This window comes from Lissotriton vulgaris, chromosome 3_1, assembly GCF_964263255.1.
Source record: "Lissotriton vulgaris chromosome 3_1, aLisVul1.2, whole genome shotgun sequence".
Lineage (NCBI taxonomy): Eukaryota > Metazoa > Chordata > Amphibia > Caudata > Salamandridae > Lissotriton > Lissotriton vulgaris.
Window position 1 is genome coordinate 1,620,126,965 of NC_141689.1, and position 21,028 is coordinate 1,620,147,992.

General features: G+C 44.0%; 1 protein-coding gene across 2 annotated transcripts in view; it reads left to right on the forward strand.

The window, feature by feature from the left end:
- Positions 1-21,028, forward strand: part of SVEP1 (sushi, von Willebrand factor type A, EGF and pentraxin domain containing 1) — a 1,018,759-nt gene that overhangs the window by 344,722 nt on the left and 653,009 nt on the right. For both annotated transcript variants that reach the window (XM_086962106.1, XM_086962105.1), the window contains exon 5: positions 11,307-11,486. In XM_086962106.1, coding sequence (XP_086818232.1) covers positions 11,307-11,486 — 180 coding nt within the window. The remainder of the gene's footprint in view (positions 1-11,306; positions 11,487-21,028) is intronic.

Sequence of the window (21,028 nt, forward strand, 5' to 3'; positions counted from 1 at the left end):
GAAGTTTAAGTGTACACAGCTGTGGTCGGTCCAGTGGAGCTCGGTGGTGTGGCTGAAGGAGATGTGGTTGCTGGAGGAGAAGACAGGGTCGAGCGTGTGACCGGCGTAATGGGTGGGGGTGTTAACCAGTTGCTTGAATCCGAGGTTGTCGAGATTGTCTAGTAGGGCGGTGGTGTTGTTGTCCTGGTCGTTCTCCAGGTGAAAATTGAGGTCTCCTAGGAGGATGTAGTCGGGGGAGGCGAGGGCGAGTGGGCTGTTGAAGTCTGCGATGGCCTCGCTGAAGTGTGAGCGTGGTCCCGGGGATCTGTAGATGAGGGTTCCTCTGAAGGTGGTCTTGGGGTCGGTGTGAATCTGGAAGTGCAGGTGCTCTGCGGTGGCGAGGGTGTCGTCGGTATTGGTCGTGATGCGGATAGTGTTTCTGTGCACAATGGCGATGCCTCCTCTGGTCTGGTTGATGCGGTCCCTCCGGATGATCTTGTAGCCGTCCGGGATGGCAATGGTGATATCAGGGGCTGAGGAGGCGTTCATCCAGGTTTCCGTGATGATGGCGACGTCTGGTGCCGATTTGTCCAGTAGGTCCCGTAGTTCGACGGCGTACCTGTGGATGCAGCGGGGGTTGAGCAGGATGCACTTGAGGTGGTTGTTGTTGGGGGATGTTTTGGCTGGCGCGGTGCAGGACCGAGTGCAGGTGAAGTAGCAGGCGTGGCAGGTGAAGGCTCCGTGGGTGCGTTTCGGGGTGGCTTGGTAGCAGGCTGGATGTCGGCCGGTGTTGAGGGCTTGGAGGGTGGTGGCGCCGTAGCTCAGTCGGGTTGGCTGGCTCCGGCGGGGTCCAGGGGTTTCGACACTGGGCGCGGGCCAGGCGCGGACGGGTGTAGACGGGCTTGCCTTTGGCTCGCCTTCGGTGCGCAATTGGCGCACCCGCTGCGCGTGGCCGCTGCGCATACGCGCGGTCCCGCCATATATGGCTAAGTGGGAGGGAGGAGCAGCTGGGAGGCGGGAGCGAGGCGGCGAATGGGGAGCGGGAGACAGGAGAAGGGGTCGGGCCGCAGGAGAGCAGGGGCTGGGAGCAGAGGGGGGGGGGTTGGAAAGAGCGGGAAAGTGGAGCGGGGGAGAGCGAGTGTAAGCCTGGGCAAGCCTGGAGAGTGAGGGCAAGCCTGGGGAGCGAGGGCAAGCCAGGAGAGCAGGGGCCCTGAGGAGAGGCGGCAGCAAGAGGGCCAAGCAGGCAGCGGCAGCAGAATCCGGGCACACGGGGCCGTGCGGTAGTTGAGTGACCGGGTCAAGGGTCACGCTGGCCACAAATATCTTCCCTGTAGTGTCTAGGAGGGCAATTTGACGATAGGTACTTGGAGAGAGGCGGGAGCCTTTCTTCAGAAGAGGAACCACAATGCTTCCTGACCAGGAACTTGGAATATGGCCAGTTCTATAGCAATTGGCAGAAAGGTGGGCCAGAAATGTAGTCCATCTTTCTATATTGTTCTTTAAGACCTTCATGGGGATCCTGTCTGGACCCATTGCTGCTGTGACTCTCGCTTTCCTTACATAATGAGCAATTTGCTTTCTGTAGATTACATTACCTGCTGGTCGAATTAGTTAAGGGCTCTAAAAATATAGAATGTTATAGTACCAGGGATCGCCAAGTTAGTTCCGTACAATTCAGATAGGTAATCAACCCATTTCTTTTGTGGGACTGGTGACGCAATTGGTGGTGTTTTACTTCCACCTGCTTTTGCATTTACACCCCAGAAGGTATTACTATTTTTTTGCAAGACTGCTTCTTGTAGATCTACCCAGTTTTGTCAAGTATAGAAAACACAGTTCTGTAAAGTGCAGTAAATTCATTTTTGATACATAGGGCCAGATGTAGGAAGCCTAATTCCGGTCGGTAACGGCAGAAATTACCGAATTTCGTCTGTTACCGACCGGAATTAGGCTTTTCAGATGTAGGTAGCCAAATTGTAGAATTTGGTAATTTACTGAATCGGTAACTTAAGGAATCGGTAAATTACCGAATTCTTAACATACCGATTCTGTAAATTACCGAATCCTTAATGTAGAGAACACTCAAGTGAGTGCTTTTTATTACATTTAAGGATTCGTTATTTACCACCAACTATCAGTTGGTGGTAAATTCCGAATGCCTTTTAAAAAGCAATTTTGTGCTATTTATTCAGTGCCATGTGGCAGACATACATGCCCTTAGGGCATGTATGTCTGCCACATGTGCACCCATGCACTATTCAGGGGTGCAACAGGGTGTCAATGTGACACCCTGCCACCCTTGAAAGGGTTCCCCCATATTACCGATTCGGTATTTACCGAATCTGTAAATACCGATTATTAATTACCGAATCTTTCCGATTCGGTAATTGTTACCAAAAAATTATCTACATCCCAATTACCTATTCTTAAATACTGAATCTGTAAAATTCGGTATTTAAGAATAGGTAAATTGAGATTACCTACATCTGGCCCAAAATGTTCAGGACACAAGCCAAGCATTATTTGCTAATCTAGCAAATACCCCTCTGATGATTAATCAATCATCCTAGTTTCAATTGTCTTATTCAAAGTAGAGTGTTTATCATCTTTGGCTTTTTTGTGTCTCAATTCTTCTAAAATGTTAATATTTTCATAAGCACGAGCCATAATGTTCTAAAACTCGATTTCATCTCTCCTCCTTTTCTTTGTAGTCATTGTTGGCACTTTCTTTTCACACCCACAATCTAAACCCCTTTTGAAAGAGATTGCTTCAAGAATATAAAAATAAAAGAATGATATCAATTATACAAACTAGAACAACAATTAGTGGATTTAGGATTTTTTGAAGTACATCCCCTCCAGTACTATCAAACTATTCAGCGACCTTTGCAAACCCCTTTTCAATTTCACTGAGCTATGCATCAACTGATTCCCACAACCCAGGTTCTACAGGAATCTTTGCTTCATGTAAAATATTAGTATTATTACCAATGTAATCAGTAATAGGCTTGCTTGTTATCTGGTATGAAAGGTCAGCACTGTTGAATTCAGAACACACAACAGACTCCACCCACATTTGCATGAAGAATGTCCAATACCAGGCAATTTTGCATCACCATTGAACTAGAGCCATTCGCTATTCAGTAATACGAGTTAATGCTCCAGCAGTGTTGGTACCTAAGCGGTCTACTGCCGCAGACATCTTCCTAATTTTCACATCAATTAAAGGCACACCAATAGGAGACAGCAAAACACCAAACACATCCAACAGTGCTTAAACAAAACTACACTTTTCTCTTTTAAGTCTGGTATTGCTCTATTCACGAATTTCACTCATCTCATTCATATTATAATCAAACGTTAAGACGAAAGCAAAGCAGCTTCCCACCCAGTTAAGTGGAGATTAAAATTAGCTGTTCTACTGCAGACATAATAGATTCCTCTTAACATTGGTTCTTCATTAGTCAAAAAGGTGTCATTAATGATATAATGACGTTACAATCACTCTTTGTAACCATTTCTATTGGTTTACCATTCTCTTCTTTCGTTTTCTCTGGCACCATATACATTACTCTCTGCTTTCTTTGCTGCACTCTCAGTCTTGAATGCATTCTTCATATTTGAGTTTTCTTCTGCCTCTTGTAAATCAATCTCTCTCATTTCCTCCCAATTTCTACTAATTCTCATTATATTTTCTAATAAATTCACACTCCACGTAATTTACACAAAAGTTTACACGTATCAGATTTTAAATTAGGTTGCATGATCAATCCAAAATTCTTAGAAATAGTCTCCAAATATTCAGTTTTAGTACTCTCCCGAATAAACATTGTAGTCCATGAGGTATTGTGCTTTGAATTCTCAACCAAGGAAAACAATAACAAAACATATTGCATGATAAAGAATAGGTCAGAGGAAGCTGTAAATAGCTAACCCTCTCTGAGACAGAAATTGAGATAAATGTACAGTCATTGTAGTTACTAATTTTTGAATAAACATTCTCCTTAAAGTTTCCTAGAAATGTATCCTTATGTGCTATTTTTGTTTCTACTGTTCTAATATATATAATGCTTAATCTCTACACTGTCATCAGCAAGTGAATCATATCCAGCCGGTGAAGTCACACAACAGTAAGCCAATTAAAAATATTATTTTTATAACTAATAAAACTATTTGCAAATTTGAGCAGCATATTTGCTTGGTAGTTGACATACTTAATAAAATTACCTCAAAAAGCAAATCAATAATCTAACCACTAATTTTATAGGTACAAAATTAAAATGACAGGGTATATAAAACAAAACCAACTCTAACTATGGAACTCTGTGCACAAAAATTCTAATTAACCAAAGAAAAATATTTTTTTTCTAATAATAGTTCATCATGATTCTTCCTCTTCTTCGAAAATAAATTGACAATTTATTATCTCGATGACTTCCAAATCTGACTCAACAGCGTCTAGATATGATCACTCATCAGCTGTATTCGTTTTTATTAGATACTCTTACCCTTGCTGATCTTTTGACTACAAGCTGTTTACTCTCACTGTCATTATATTCTTGTTCTACTTGCAGTAGTTCTTCTCTGATTGTTGCTGGTCTTTAAAAGTTCTTGAATTTTCTTGAAGACGCTTTTTGTTCCTCCCACAGAATCAGGCTATTTAGCTCCTTGTTGCACATTTTGTCTTCAAATCCGCTTGTGGCTACTGCTGCATCTTCACATGCTACTTGTTTAACGTATCTCTCTGAAACGTTTTGAATCCCACATTCCACTTTAAACTAACTTCCTCTACGGGTTTTAGAAAGTTGAACTTTCAGCTTCACTCCTTGATTTTGAGTTTCTTTTATTTTTTCCTTTGCTCTTGTTTTACTTGATCTTGAGTCTAATCTTGACTTTCACCCCAATCTGGTTCCACACAGCAAACTCGAGCATGACATTTTGAATCAGTAGCTGTAGTCACCACTCCTTCTTCTGCAATCTTTTCAAAGAAGTGTTCTTCACCACAACCCAATTCTTGGGCTGGAGATTGTGGTACAATTCTTCTTTTGCTGATGGTGTTGCCAAACTGACCTCCTGAGAGATAGAATGCATGACATCAGCCAGGCCTTTGCAGTGATCTAATACACTGCCACAACTTTTTGACACAAGTGCAGCTGGTGGTATGCACAGGATTCATATTGCTTTGCACATCAACACTTCATGCAGAGAAAGTGCTGTCTTTTTATTTGGTGTGTTTCTGAGACTCAACAGTGGAAGAGCATCTGGCAATTTCAGTGATGTTTCCGCATACATTTTTGATAACTTCAGCCTCAGTGTACGTCTATTTATGCTTCTGTTGCTACAATGAAATCCCTTCCCAATTTGTAAGTCTGTGCACAATAGCTTCATTACTTCACTTTTCAAGTGAGAACCTTCACATGATTCTTAAGATGTCAGAAAACCACATTTTAGGATCGATTCTCTCATTAGTAGTTTGGCTATTGTCATGCTGTCATATCTCTTTGTAGGCTACGCATTAACATACCACGAGGATAAACATACAATCATTAAAATGTACCTAAGGTTTTTTCTCTTGCTCCTGCCATTTACTTACGATTTTTACACTTTACTCCTAAAATTTAAGCTGGAAAACCCCTCCCTCCCTTATGCAGAGCCTGTGTGCTGACCCAGAGACTTGGCCAGGGAAATGAGCAGGACCCCCCTCGCTGTTCACTCAAAAGTAGAGGTGGATGAGCCACTAAAAGTTCAAGCCAGGCTCAATCTTGAAGGATGGCTGTGGCTCACCTCAAGCTCCTTTTGGAACCTTGAGCCCATAACAAGCATAGCTTCCATGTGGCTTCTGCTAGCTGGCCTCCCTCTACCCAGGATGTGATGTTACGGCCAGAGCTTCTGACTTTGGATCTGAGGAATCTGGTTCAGATCTCGGAGTCAGCTTAGCATCCTGTGATTCTGGGCAAATAACATAATCTCCTTCAAATATGTGATTTCAGAATATGAACTGTACTAAAACATATTGTGTTAATAGACTATAATGTAGCTAATAATAATCTGGGACACATACAGGGTTCACAGGAAAACTATCTTGCCACCTAAATTCACTAATGGCTCTGTCAGCAGTGTGGGCATGGGACAGGAGTGGTCTAGGTTTATGTTTCAAACCTATCACTTTTAATACGTACTTCTCAGTGCAGTGCTATAATGTGGGGTATTGATAAAGTCCACGTTTTAAAGAAATATAGTTTGAGTTTTGAAGAGACTTTATCATATTTTACATGACGTTTGTTGTATGATTTACATAGCAAAAATGTTCAAGGCTCAGCTCATGCGAGAAAACTAAGAACTAAGCCAGACCTTTGGTTCACCTTACCCTTTTTTAGGTCTCGCCTGTCGATGCGCATGCGCATCGAGCAAGCGAGACTATAGGGGCTCATCTACTCTTTATCTAACTTGCAAGGAATCGTGGCGATTCCTTGCAGTGCCCGTGACTTTTAAGGTCAATGCGCATGCGCATTAAGCTTATGCGCATGCGCATTGACCTTAAAAGTCACGGGCGCGTGCACGTCCGTGTTTGTTTACCCGCTCCGCCCCCTCCCGCCGTGTCGCCTTGCCTACTCTCCCCTCTCCGCCCCCGTTCCGCCCCCTCCCCTTCCCGCCGTGTCGCATTTCTCCTCCCCCCTCCCCTCTCTTCCCTCCGGCTTCTTTTTTTTTGTTTATTTTACTCGCACCTCTCCCCTCTCCGCCCCCGTTCCGCCCCCTCCCCTTCCCGCCGTGTTACTTCTATGGGGTCTCAAACGTGTGCCGTCAGTGTTACATGCGGGTCTGAGCTATGTTACCAGCAATGGAACGTGTGGCCTGCAACATACACCTGGAGCTCCACAGCAACCCACCGAGCTGCCTCTTGGGTTCATAGTGCCCTTCGGCCAATGCATTGACCACCCGAGCTGCTGTCCTTAGAAGCCGACACTTGCTGAATGCACATCTCTTGAATGACTCACTGAGCTCTATCGCCAGGAGATGTCCTTGCTCTGCAGATCTTGCTTACTCTCCCCTCTCCGCCCCCGTTCCGCCCCCTCCCCTTCCCGCCGTGTCGCATTTCTCCTCCCCCCTCCCCTCTCTTCCCTCCGGCTTCTTTTTTTTTGTTTATTTTACTCGCACCTCTCCCCTCTCCGCCCCCGTTCCGCCCCCTCCCCTTCCCGCCGTGTTACTTCTATGGGGTCTCAAACGTGTGCCGTCAGTGTTACATGCGGGTCTGAGCTATGTTACCAGCAATGGAACGTGTGGCCTGCAACATACACCTGGAGCTCCACAGCAACCCACCGAGCTGCCTCTTGGATTCATAGTGCCCTTCGGCCAATGCATTGACCACCCGAGCTGCTGTCCTTAGAAGCCGACACTTGCTGAATGCACATCTCTTGAATGACTCACTGAGCTCTATCGCCAGGAGATGTCCTTGCTCTGCAGATATGACCATTGAGAGAGCATCATGGAGTACAGCCCCTGCTCTGAAAAAAAGTAGGTCACGATTGGAAACTTCTTGAGGTTAACACAGCTTCTCTTCATTGTAGGTTTGATAAAATGAGTGCCACTGAGATGGGTATAACACCACTCATTATTTATTCTACTCTCCTCCCCCCTCCTCCTCTCCTCCCCTGCCTGCCTGCCGTGTCGCACCTCTCCCCTCTCCGCCCCCTCCCCCGTTCCGCCCCCTCCCCTTCCCGCCGTGTCGCATTTCTCCTCCCCCCTCCCCTCTCTTCCCTCCGGCTTGTCTTAAGTACTTGTTTCTTCTTCAAGCTCAACAGTTGTGTTAAGCTTCGTAGGGTGTCTTCTGCCACAATTAGAGAAGATCTTTGATAGTTTTGGTCTTTTAAAGCCGTTCGTTTTCTGTAAGAAGCAGTTATTATATCAGACGAGCATTAACTTGCTCTGCGGAGCTTGGCTTCTTTCAAACTATAAATAATGTATCGAGCCCAGTCTGAGCGACTCGAAGGCTGTTCTGGACAGAGATGGATGGATGGCTGCGGCTGTCCATGTCATCGGACGGACATGTTCGTTTGGCTTTTGCAGTTGCTCAGGGACCTCGGCTTTCATAGCATCAAACAACTGCTGCCCTCAAGTGCCTCAACATTGTATCTCTCCGCTATTTGCCTAAGAGTGAAATGTGTGCCACTGCTGAATACGTTAAGTTCGCCTCGTTTCGGTTTCATCTTTTGGGGTGTTAATTAAACCCTGCTTTTGGCTGCCTGTAAACTTGCTTTGTGTGTTTGTATTTCAGGTGGAAAATCTACTCTTAAACTCGCCGCACTGCCGGGTCATGGTTTTGCATTTTCTATTGCATGGACGCAGCGCTGGTTAAACCGGCTCTAACAACATTGGATGCAATTTGCGTCGCATTGGGCAGTTTTCTGACTTTGTGGTGGTCCGCACATTGGTGAATGGAAAGGACCGCTTAGGGGAGATTTGTGGAAAAGAAAACCTGATACAATATTTATGCTTTAACAAGAGCTGTATACACCAGGCGCCAATCTGAAGACAGAGATTGGCTCATGAATTCCCTGCCAAATTATACAGGACTTGAGCACTTTGAAGAAACCACAGTCGGTGATCGTAAAATTAATTTAAGTATCCGTGTGTAAACAAGTTTCAATCAGTCTAATCATAATGTAAAAATTTTCTAAACTCCCTTGGGGTGATAAGATAGCCAGGCCTGCTTGCGGTATCTTAAGGCCATGAAATTAACTTGTGCCCAACACCCTCCTTTTTTATGTACTCTTTATAATGATGGAATTGTGCGGCTGCTGCGTTTTTTGCATAATTATTGATTTGCCGTGTTTGCCACATAATCCAACATCTGCCATGTAATCTTCAACGTCTCTCACCCTCACTCTCACTCATCCTCACTCACCCTCAACCCATCACCCTCACTCACCCTCAACACCTCACCCTCACTCACCCTCAACCCCTCACCCTCACTCACCCTCAACACCTCACCCTCACTCACTCAACCCTTCACCCACACTCACTCACTCTCACTCACCCTCACTCACCCTCACTCACCCTCACTCACCCTCACTCACCCTCAACCCCTCACTCACCCTCACTCACCCTCACTCTCACTCACCCTCACTCACCCTCACTCACCCTCACCCTCAATCACCCTCAACGCCTCACCCTCAACGCCTCACCCTCAACACCTCACTCACCCTCACTCTCACTCATCCTCACTCTCACTCATCCTCACTCACCCTCAACACGTCACACTCACTCACCCTCACTCAACCTCAACACCTCACCCTCACTCACTCACCCTCAACACCTCACCCTCAACACCTCACTCACCCTCACTCTCACTCATCCTCACTCAACCACCCTCAACCTCACTCACCCTCAACACCTCATCCTCAACCCCTCACCCTCAACACCTCACCCTCAACCCCTCACCCGCAATCCGTCACCCTCAACCCCTCACCCTCACTCACTCACCCTCAACCCCTCACCCTCAACCCCTCACTCACCGTCACTCTTACTCACCCTCACTCACCCTCACTCACCCTCACTCACCCTCATTCACCCTCACACACCCTCACCCTCACTCACCCTCAACTCCTCACCCTCACACAGTGCAATAGGTCTCAGAGCATTTGAGTTAGAGCTTTTAGAATTGTTTATGGCTTTTTTCTTTAGCATTGGCTACAGGCAACAAAAATGCTAAAGATTTACAAAAAAAACCCATAAACAATTCTAAATGCACTAACTCTAATGCTGCGAGACCTATTGCATTTCCAATGCTTGTTTATTTGTGGGGTCGCCGAGCTCTGCTCAAAACTGGTTTCTGGGTGTAGCTCCCCTTCTACTGGGTTTGTTGTCAGCCTGAATTTGGGGACAAAGGATTGCTTTGTCCAGATTTCACCTTACATTTAATTCTGAAATGGCAGGGTCATCTACAAATAGAGTTCCCAAGTCCACCCTAACTTGTCTATCTGCAAGGGGAAGAAAAACACCTTCTCACCCCCAGGCCATTGTTCTTGCTCTGGGAGCAGTTGTCCCACCTCATTAAGGTTAAGCACATAGTGGGCAGTTGCTTGATAGCTAATAAAAGCATGAGATTCCACTTGTCAAAAAGGGTTACTTTGACAAGTGTGACAGCAGGTTTTAAGCTGCCACAGTGAGGTTAGACTCGGTAGATCTAAAGTCAAGTTTTCCAGGCCCACTTTATAGATGGCATAATAGATGCTGCAGTTATCAGGTGGCTTTTATCTTTCAGGCCCTGGGTACATTTTCTGTACAATATGCTAGGGACTGGTATTCAAGTTAAATAAGGCAACTATGGATAAGCTAATTTAATCATGTTTAAAGGGAGAGCACCAGCACTTTACTCCTGAGTAGGAGCGGTACGGGTGCACAGAGTTATAAGTCCAGCAAAAATAGAGCCCAGGCAGAAAAAGATCAAATATATCTGGGGTGAATATTCAGAAAAGGAGGATTTCCTGCAAATCAGTTTAATGTAAGTCAGGTTAAAAACCATTCTGACTCAGACTGTAGAAACATGCAAAGATTCTATCTTTCCTGTGATGGCTTATAGGATGGAAAAAATGTTCATGTTGACATAAATACCTATTTTCTGATGATCACTTTTCTTTCTTTTTAAGAAGAAAAACTGATCAGAAGAAGCAAATGCTAGTTCCTATTTTCCTTTTTGAAATGGCAGCTGGTGACTCACTTTTCACAATGCCTGCTGGCTCTGGCAGCAGGCGTTTTGAAGTCAGAACCCACATGTAATAGCTTAGTACAGTTGAGCAGCTATGTCAACTTGCCTTTAATTAGGAAATTGGAGGCTGTTATACAGTGATTGAAGACTACCATGTATTATACCCTGTTTTATTGTAGACTGAATAAGGGTATGTAGATTTTGGGACATGTATTTCAAATATTTCACATCTGTGGCAAGATATGAATTAACTGTAGAATACAAATCTCCGTAGTTGTAATAAAAATATGTTCCAGCTGTACCTAATGTAGTGATTAGCATTTAGATAGTTGATCAGTTATTATATCAGGTAGAATTATAAATTATCCAGCGATAAATGCAAGACAATTCAGACAACTTCTAGACATTTGATTTATAATACAGCTAATTAATTCTACTTCTTAGAAATAATACAGCACAGCCATACATTGTTTTTCCAAACATTTTTAAGAAATCCAAAGCTCTAATGAGCTTATGGCATTAGTATATGAATTTTAGAAAAAAACAAGTGTTTAATATAGGGATTGCTTTGTACATAGATTGATAACTTCTCCTAATAACTTTGTCATCTTTCTGTAATTAGTGGTCCACTGTCCTGAGCTGCATCCCCCAGAGAATGGCTACTTCATCCAGAACGTCTGCAATAACCACTTTGACGCAGCCTGTGGAATTCGGTGCCACAATGGATTTGATCTTGTGGGGAGCAGCATCCGGCTCTGTCAACCAAATGGCGTATGGTCGGGCTCAGAGGCAACGTGCAGAGGTAGGACAGTCTCTCATTTTACTGTAGAGAATTTAGCACAGAGATGTAACACGGTCTAAGTGCACATTTAAACCTATTTTAAGTTATGTGGTGCAGTTTACTAACATTTAAAACAGAAACTCTAATGACACATCTGGCTTTGGTAGTACTTAATTTGTCCAAAAAAATATGTCCTAGGGCTCACGTCAGGAGGCCACTGCAGTTTGCACCACACGTCACCCAAGCCATGCTGCCAATGATAGAAACAACACAACTACTGACTATCACACTCTTACAAGTGTGACATTTTGTACTATTACTGGACCCCAAAGTTATAAGAATGGCTTGGGCGGCAGGTAATTGTCATTTTTAATGTATATCGAATTAATAATTGTCCATTGTCGTGATCCACTCTAAATTAGCGAGACAGTGCCACCTTGTGGCAGACTGCACCAAAACCCGTTTGCCAAATGGTAATCTGCTACATGTCCAGATAGTAGTGGTCAGTCCCCTGCCAAAGTAGCGGGCAGGCCGGACCGGAGAAGGGAGTTGAGGGGGAGGCTCGGGGGACAAAAAAAATATAACATGTCTTAAAAACGTGCCTGAAAAGTGCCGCCACCTGCCGCATAGCGCTCTTCTGCTCTTCCTTTGGGTACAGGCTTCCAGACTACACTGCAGCCAATCCTGATGCTGCATGAAAACTGCGTTGGGAATCGCCTGAGTGCTGGCAACTTGCGCTCCCAGGCAGACTGGGAGCATGTGCCTGCCCTGTCCAGCCCCAGCAACCCAAACCCTCATGCACATTGAAGGGAGTCCCCACCACTCCCCCACTAACAGTGTCATCCACTGGGACTGCCCCCAAGACTCGTTTGAGTCCTGGGGGTGGGTCAAGGGGATTAAACTAAAACAATAATAACACTGGGTTAAAACCCGTTTTATTTGTTGGTGGTGGCAGGGGGCGGTGATCCTTCGTTCTAATCGGGCGGCTGCCGCGGAGTCCAGAGCAGATGAATTAGTGATTGATTGTTTTCTTTCTGAGTATTTGGAGAAAAGCTTTTAATTCTTTCAAGCAGCCCGTTATGTATAAGAAGTCTCTTACAAACTCTTCAGGTACTGTTTTGAAGATTCAGCACCTCACAGACTTTATTTAGATGCCAATGGAAAATAGTGGAAGAGGAATGGAAATTGATCCGTTCACAACATCTGATCTTCATTGCTTTCATTGGTTATCTGTCCCACGGGGCAAATGTGACGGCTACAGACCTCGTTTATAAGTAAGATAATAGTATTTACATTGATTGATGGGATTTGAGCACCCAAATCCTTTAGCTTTATGTTCCTCAGGGTCCAAGATTGCGCCATTCTTACTCTCTAACAAGAATCTTTTTTCATGGCGCCGCTTGTTAACATTTGTCAATTAAATTTCCTGATCAAAGTCATGTTTAAAAGGACTTTCGACAGGGAACTTGGATGAAGGAAATGCAGTTAATTGTTTGTTGTAAAATCCTTTTCATGCACCACGTGATTGATTCATTTAAGAAATACGTTGATTCAAGTCAAAAGTTGTAAGTAATAGCCATGATATGATACTTATTAGACGTGACCTCACCATGAAAAATCAGAGCGGGTAATACTTTTATTGCATCACATATGTTATATGCAGAAGAATCCAGCAAGACGATTTTAGAAAGATGCACATAATATTACAGGAGACAGCTTATGGCATGGGTTTGTGTAGATACCCATCAGCAGGAATCTTAAGAGTTAATACCCAAAGACCTAGTTAGATTAAGATTTAGATAAATGTTCAATATCAGTGTCTTCCTTAAAGCTTTTGTGAATGTGACCAGCATGATATTTTCCAAGATCCCCTTCCACAATCTAAGTGCCAGACACGAGCATGCTTGGCGTACTGTTTTCGATGTAGTCGCTGAATAAGTTTCAGGAAGTAGATGAGCCTTACTATGGCTTTACTAGGGTCTGAATTTCGTACAAGTAAGTGGGAGTGGTGGATTGATATTGTGTCCTGAAATCACTGCTCAAGTGTACCAAGAAGATAAAGCAGGAAATTGTCCAAGTAAATTATAGGTTACTTTAGTAACTAAATACAGGGGTACAGGAACCCCACCAGGAGCAGTAAATGTTCAGAGTTCATCCCCTAACCTCAATTGCCACAGGCCACACTCCATCCACACAATATAGCACTGTACTAGAGCTACACAGATGGACACATGGATAGACACAAGAAAAACAAAAAATACCACACCAGGCCAAATCTAAGTACAGGCCAAATCTAATAACAAACATGTAATATGCCACAATTGCTTGGCTACATACGGTAAACTTCAACCAAGCCTAAACACCGCACAGGGACAGGTGTATATACTGGTCACATTTCGTGCCATTATTTTTGCTGCCAGTAATGTATTTTTAATAGGTCAGTTCGTAAAATTCTGATTTGGAATCGATCGCAATACAGCCGAATTTATGAGTATTAGTGAGGTTAGTCCCAAATTGACTCACTCTGGTTGGTGGCCATCAGTAGTCTGCTAGGCTCAACAGATCAAAATGTCTCTGAGTGCCTTTGAAACTAAACTATGTTACCTTTAATAAAGCCTTTGTCCTTAAAGGAGGTGGTCCTGTATTTAAAACTAAAAGTTTATTTTTGTTATGTTTGTTTGAGTGTTGGCACATCCACGTCCCCGTCCGGCAAAAAAAACGGCCGTAAACACTAATATCTGTGTTACGATAACACTGCACAGTGGGGATAAATACAACCACAGGCACGATATTCTGATTGAAAATGCCCTCTGTATTTTTATACTGGTCCCAGGGAACAAGAGTGGAGAGAGTGTCCACCCAAAAAAAACCTGGCATCTCATCTTTTGGAAGTGTATTCTCCACCCAAGTAGTTCAGAGAAGCGAACTGCATCCCACCCATTCTCTCTCCACTCACACAGAAACGCCCATGGGTATCACAATGTTAGGAAGCATATTATTTTAAGCACACACAGATGCAAAAAAGCATGACATCCAGTGAATGTACATTCTCTGTCTGCTGCACCTCTCCACACCCCGGGGACGTAGAAACAATAAAATGTTAGTTAAGATATAATAGTTAAAAAGGTATCCACAGGCAAACACGCATACTAAAACCTACTCATACATTAAATTAAACATTGACAGCAACGAAACGCCAAATCACTGACAAACAGGCGTCAGAAAGATCGAACAACAGCACATAGCTGGAAATGAAAGATGACAGGGCTAACCATGACCTCTCATGGTACTGGAGTAAACATAAAAAAGATTCTTAATGAAATATTTTCTTGTGGGTCATATTAAGCAATATTGATACACAAAAATATTGCAACACATTAAGCAGCTTTCTTCAGCATAACGTGGCATAACAAAAGGTCTGTGCTACCTGGAAACTCAGATCCAGAACGAAATATACATATCGCTGTCACCCTAGCTTTAACTGAAAAATCAGGTCATGCTCATGTAAAGTTTCATATTTTTAGGATTCGCTAGGACATCATACTGGGCTCAGAACTGGAAGATGAGCAGGCAATATCAGGAGAATGCAATAAGGATAGTATCAGTTGCAGCAAACCTGCAATCCAACACAGTGCTTAATTTGTGAAAAAGGAAGTGCTGGGCCCAATGCAGGAGGCCACTGCAGCTTGCACCACCTATTGCCATGGTCTGCACTGCCAATAGCAGTACTATTACACTCCTTCAAGTGTGGCAATTCCAAATTTTCCAGTCTCCCAAAGTTATAACAATGTCGAGGGGGACGGTATTAGTTATTTTTAAGATACATTGAATTGACAAACAACTGTTGTTGTGCTCGTCCCTAAATTAAACAAACAGCGCCACCGTATGTCAGACCATCATAAGCAGCATTGTTGACAATTAAGTGCTGGTGCTGTGCACTGGAAACCACTGGCTCAAGTTAAGCACTGAACAGCTGACATGAAGATGTACTAAGGCATATTACTCAATCCTCGCAGTCTAAGCAACAACCTTCCCATGCAGTCATCGCAAAACACTCCAAACGGATCCATCCACATAAGTAAAAAAAAAAGATAATTGCTTCTTGTCACCATTAGAAAGTGAACTCAAACAAATGTTGGATGTTTACAGTCCCTTTATTGTTTCAATGCTCTCATGCAAGATAAAGTCTTGGACAACCATAAAAAAGCTTCAAACGATAGCCATATACAATCAGAACCAAAGTGATGGACAGCCCACACTACTATCAATCAAGCACCACTTTACCAACAAATGGACATAGTATGTGCTAACAGGGCCGGACTGGCTACCAAGCGTTTTGGCATGCTGCCGACTTGGGGGCTGATTTCGTTGATGGGGACCTGCAAGTGCTGAATGAAATTCGTTTTGCTTTGTTTATTTTGCAGCACACGCTAGTCTCCATCAACAAAATTAGCCCCCACCGCAGTGACATCAGCCCCCAGCTCAGCGGCATGCCAAAACGCCCGGTAGTCAGTCCGGCCCTGTGTGCTAAAGAAGCGCCTGAGACAGAATGCAAACAAGTATTATCTTTTACATTTGTATTAATGGAGGAACATGCTACATTAAACAGTACAACCACTGTACACACATTTACAAATGGTCTAGAGAGGGGTGTGCAACTCAGCAAGTTAAGGGTGTCCTTTTAGTATGTATTCACACAAGGGGACTAGAGGAGATTTTAGGACCTGCGAGGGCCACCGCGCTACTCATTAATCATATCACAAAGAAAGCCATAGGTCCAAAAAAACGAGAGGTCAAACAAGTGACTGGGTGTACTCTTACACACAAAGGGGAATTCCCTTTTAAGGACGGTTCCTCTCACATACCAGAGGTGTCATGCTTCATCATAGGGGTGCCTCCTCGTGTGAGAGACTTGGTCTCCATGCGGGCTACAACCCCCTTGGTACGAGGGAGGAGGTCAGGGATGTTTTTATTAGAAGGGGGCGGGTGTACTAAAACCCTATGTGAGCCTGGTGTGGTGAAAAAAGTGCAGTGCTGTAATGTGAGTGATTAAAACTGGTCACGGGTTGGCTATGCTGCAACTTTATTCAGCTACCCGGTCATGCACTAACACAGATGCCTCTAATGAGGGCACCTGCGTTACCAGCTATTTGATTCTGATTTTAATCCTGACACCCGGTAGCTGAATAAAGTTGCTGTGTGTGAGGGGAACTGTTCGTAAAAGGGAATTCCCCTTTGTGTGTAAGAATACACCCAGTCACTTGTCTGACCTCTCATTTTCTTTGGACCCTTGGCTTTGTTTGTGATATGTCCTTTCAGTATATCATCCAGCAGTGCCCGTAGGAGTAGATTTACAGTATTTAATTATAGAGATTGTGAATCGCTCCTTTATTCTTTCCTTATTTTGAGCAAGGCCCTTCATCAACTCATGTTCTTTCAGTTCTGCTTTTAACTTATCCTCTCAGCAGCCAATGAGCGAAATAAGACATTCAGCTGAGCCTGTTTTCAACCACCTCACAAACACAGACGACGGATGTGAAAAGTCAAACCTATGTGTGGAATAAGACAGAGCAGTGATGAGGAAGCAGATGAACTTAGGAAACTTCTACTTTTCTGATCCTCTCTTTCTGTGGGAACTCTTCCTATGAGTCGCATCCTGTATTGGTTTTGGCATTTCTCTGCAGTCTTTCCTTAACTAGGAGTTTAAGTTGCCTTTGTAAAGAGTGTTCTGCCAAATACACAGCTGGATGTTATTTCACGGGGCTTGGCTGTAAGTGAGCTATTTTCACTTATTAGTCTTATTAAGCTCTTCTCTCTGCGTTGCTTGATCCACAGAGCGATATATAATGCGTGCACCTTTCTCCCACAGTTTAGTCTAAGCAACAGCTGGAAACAGAAAAGCAATCTTTAGCTTCCTTTAGCTTTGGCTCCATAGAAGGAATGCCATTAGCTCTGAAGTAAGTAGCACGATAAGATGACCTGAAAGAGAAGCGGAATCCATATCCCTCCTGCATTTGATGATATCACAAGGAGAGCTTGATGTACTTTATTTTAGCGAACAACCGGATTTCTGGAACCAAACCACATCTATCAAACGCAGGAATCACAGGCAAAATATCTTTAAGAAAGCTCTCTTGAAACTATTTGAGATGCAAATTCATTTCATTTCCTGAATGTGTTCTTCAGAAGGTGGTGACTCAGTGCTAAGATAGTTCTAGTATTTGCTATGATGTGCTGTTCCTCTTGCCTTGTACATGACTGAAGAGGGGCTGAGCATTTGGATCTACCCACCAATTTCCACTTCCCCTTTGTTGAAAAAGATCTGTATGGCCTGTCATAATGTTGAGGGGCTATGTTAGGTAGATGTGTACCATTCTTACTGCTTGATTTGCTGAGGAAACAGGAAGTCCCACCGCAAGGCTTCCTCTAGGATGTGAGGCGGTATCACATACCTAAAACCAGTCATGCTACATAGCAATGTTTACTCATCAACATTGGTACTCTGTTGCTCCTGTGGACACAACAATTCTCTCCTTGTGCCTGTCATTTAATTCCCTGTTGAGACTGCCCTGTTTTAAGTTATGTTATTCGGTCAATAGGTAACCGCTAAACTCTATTTACTTGTTCTACCTCCTGATTCTCCATGGTTTCGATCTAAGCGTATGCTTCTAATACCGTATACACTTTACTTGCCTCTGCATAATGTTCTTTATATGATAATCCATTGTGCTCTCCTCTATTCATCTCCTCTATTCATCTACCAAGGGACTTGGTTTCTTCTATGAACATGCAAGTCTAAAATGATTATTTATTCATCTTTGAATCCTTGAACATGTGATCTCATTCACAGATGTATTTTGTCCTTGGCTTCCAAGTTTAGGCCAGTTAATAGATTAGATATGAATCTTACAGTTTATATTATGATAGGTTATGTTATTTTATGTCATGTCAGGTAACAGTTTAGAGAGGTTAACAGTATTGTATACCCAACTTTTGGAAACAACTAAACCCTAAAGGAGTTATCATCCTCAGTTCCAAAACTGACCATGACTACTTCTTTTGCGAGTAAGCCTATAATAGTGTTGGAAATTGGGCTACTGGTTGAGGGGGATGAAACCCTACCTAAGCGGCAACCACTATCTCTGTCATGGTGATGCACAAGCAACCTCCAAATTAACCTGTGCCTAACTCTCTGGTAGCCTGGCACAAAAGCAGCCAGGCCTAACTTTGAGGCAATGTGTAAAGTACTTATTCAGCATCGCAAACAGTAATAAAGTGAAAACACAACAAAAGAAAAATCTCACACCAATTTAAAACATATATCAACATGTAACAAAATATTTGAGTCCAAAATCACAAAAGTCCAAACAATAGAACTTGAGATATGACATTTTAAAGATTTATGCGAAAATAGTGCTTAATAGCACAAAGTCGTAAGTATGGTCGTGCCTGGACTGGGACAAAAACACAAGTTTAGATCGACCGCAATAGAGCACGAGTCACATACAGGGTTTAAGTTAACCCTACTGAACAAGAGTACCTTAGGTCCTGGTTGCGGAGCTTTGATAGAACCCACGTTCAGGATGTGTTGCGCAGTGGCGATTCCCAGGAAATCTGAGGCTGCGATGCGAGGTCCTGCATCATCGTCGAGGAGGCTGTCAATGAGGGACTTGCAATGGGAAATCTTGCTTTGAAGGTGTGCTATGTACTGGTGGGTCAGAACAAGTTGTGGGGATTGCGATGCACAGTTTTTCATCTTTTTGTTATGTTATGTTATGTTACTTATGTCTTTTATAGCGCTCGGCTACTCAAAAGAGTGTCCCGGCGCTTTATTGACAGCCTGAAAAAGACAAACACAACACAGATATAAAAGAAACGGGGTCAGTAGGGAAAGGGAGTCTAAGAGGCAAAAAGCCAAGTTTTCAAGCCTTTCCTGAAGGCCAACAGATTTGAGGTACTACGCAGTGTCAGGGGCACGGATTTTTCGAGGATGCTGTGGACAAAGGACTTGTGATGCGAAGTCCTGCATCAGGGATGCGTCATGCAATGGCAGTTCCAATTCAGAGCTGCAAGGAGATGCATCTTGTTGTGGTGGTTCTGCCCACAGGACCACAGCTGGGCTGGCAGAGTACCTGCAGGTCCACTTCCAAGGGACCAGGACTGGGGTGGCACCACTTGGGGGACACGAATCAGAGCAGATGAGTCCAGGTGCTGGCCTCCAGATGGTTGGGGCCTGTTTTGTCCCTGAGACTTCTTATCATGAGGCCAGCCAACTGGCCCTTGAATTTGCTCTGGTTGTCCTGGGTTCAAGATATAAGGTCCAGTCTTTCACTCAAGTAGGAGGGCACCAGGGCAGCAGGGCAACAGAGTAGCAGCCTTTCTGGAAGAGCAGCACAGCAGTCCTGTGTCTTCCACAGGTCCAGATGTGTGCTGAAGAGCTGGATCTGAGGGTCCATTATATTTACCTTGTTCCTACTTTGAAGATTCTGGAGGTTTCCAGCACCAGAAGTGTCTGGAATTTCTTCCTCCCTACCCTGGCCCCAGCTTTCTCTGTAGTCACAAAAGACCAGTGTCAAATCCTTTGTGAGAGTGCTCAGGCAGAGCCTTAGTGATGTGAAACTGCGGTAGGTGAAAAGCTCCACCCCCTCATAAAGTCAAAGATAGCCCACCCTGCTACCACATATTCGACTTTGTCTTACTGCCTGGGGGAAATACACAAAATCCAACTGCAAGGTGCACCTAGTCATGTGACCTAGAATACAGGTGTCAGGACCAAATGGTTGGGGAAAGAAAATACCAACTTTCTGAAAGTTAATCTTAAAACAATAGGCTCCTGAACGAGTCACTTATGTATATTCTGAGTTGAGTTGGTATAGAAATCAAATCTATATTGAAATAAGTAAATAGAACATACATATAATAACGTGTACCAAAAAATAAAGTGCATACAAGTTTTCTTTTATATATATATACAATACTTCCGCGATGAGTATCAATATTTAAGCACAGTCTATAAAGTCCATGTTTAGTCAGGGGCCAAAATGTCACATTATAAGAAGTATACGAAGGGGGGAACATGGCGGCCGCGAGGTAAATGGTTGCGGACCGCCGGGAATGGGAGTCGAGCTGCCGAGGGTGTGAGGGCTTCCCTGACCCCCCACCCCACTGCCCCCCTTCTCGTTTAGAATGCCAGCCCGATTTCTTAATACAAAAAATTGCAAGCTGATACCTGCGGCTTTTTCTTGGATGCAGCCGCGTCAAGCTACCCTGGGGAGTGGTTCAGGCAAAGTAAGAGAGGCTCTGGTGTGGGAGAGGGCTGCACTGCTGCAGTGCTGCTAGGTCAACTACAAACGGTATGAGCCTTTAGGGACAGAGTCAGCACAAGTCTCCTGGAGTAGCCCACTGAAGAAATGAGCAGCAGGAGAGGGGTCTCTGCCAAAGCATGTAGTGCCACGGGCCCCCAGAATGACAAGGAAGGCTTGAAGGGCAGGATGGGAGGTCTGCCAACACTACATTATCCCCAAATGGAGAAGTAGAGTTTACCGTCTCCAGAGAAAGCAGGT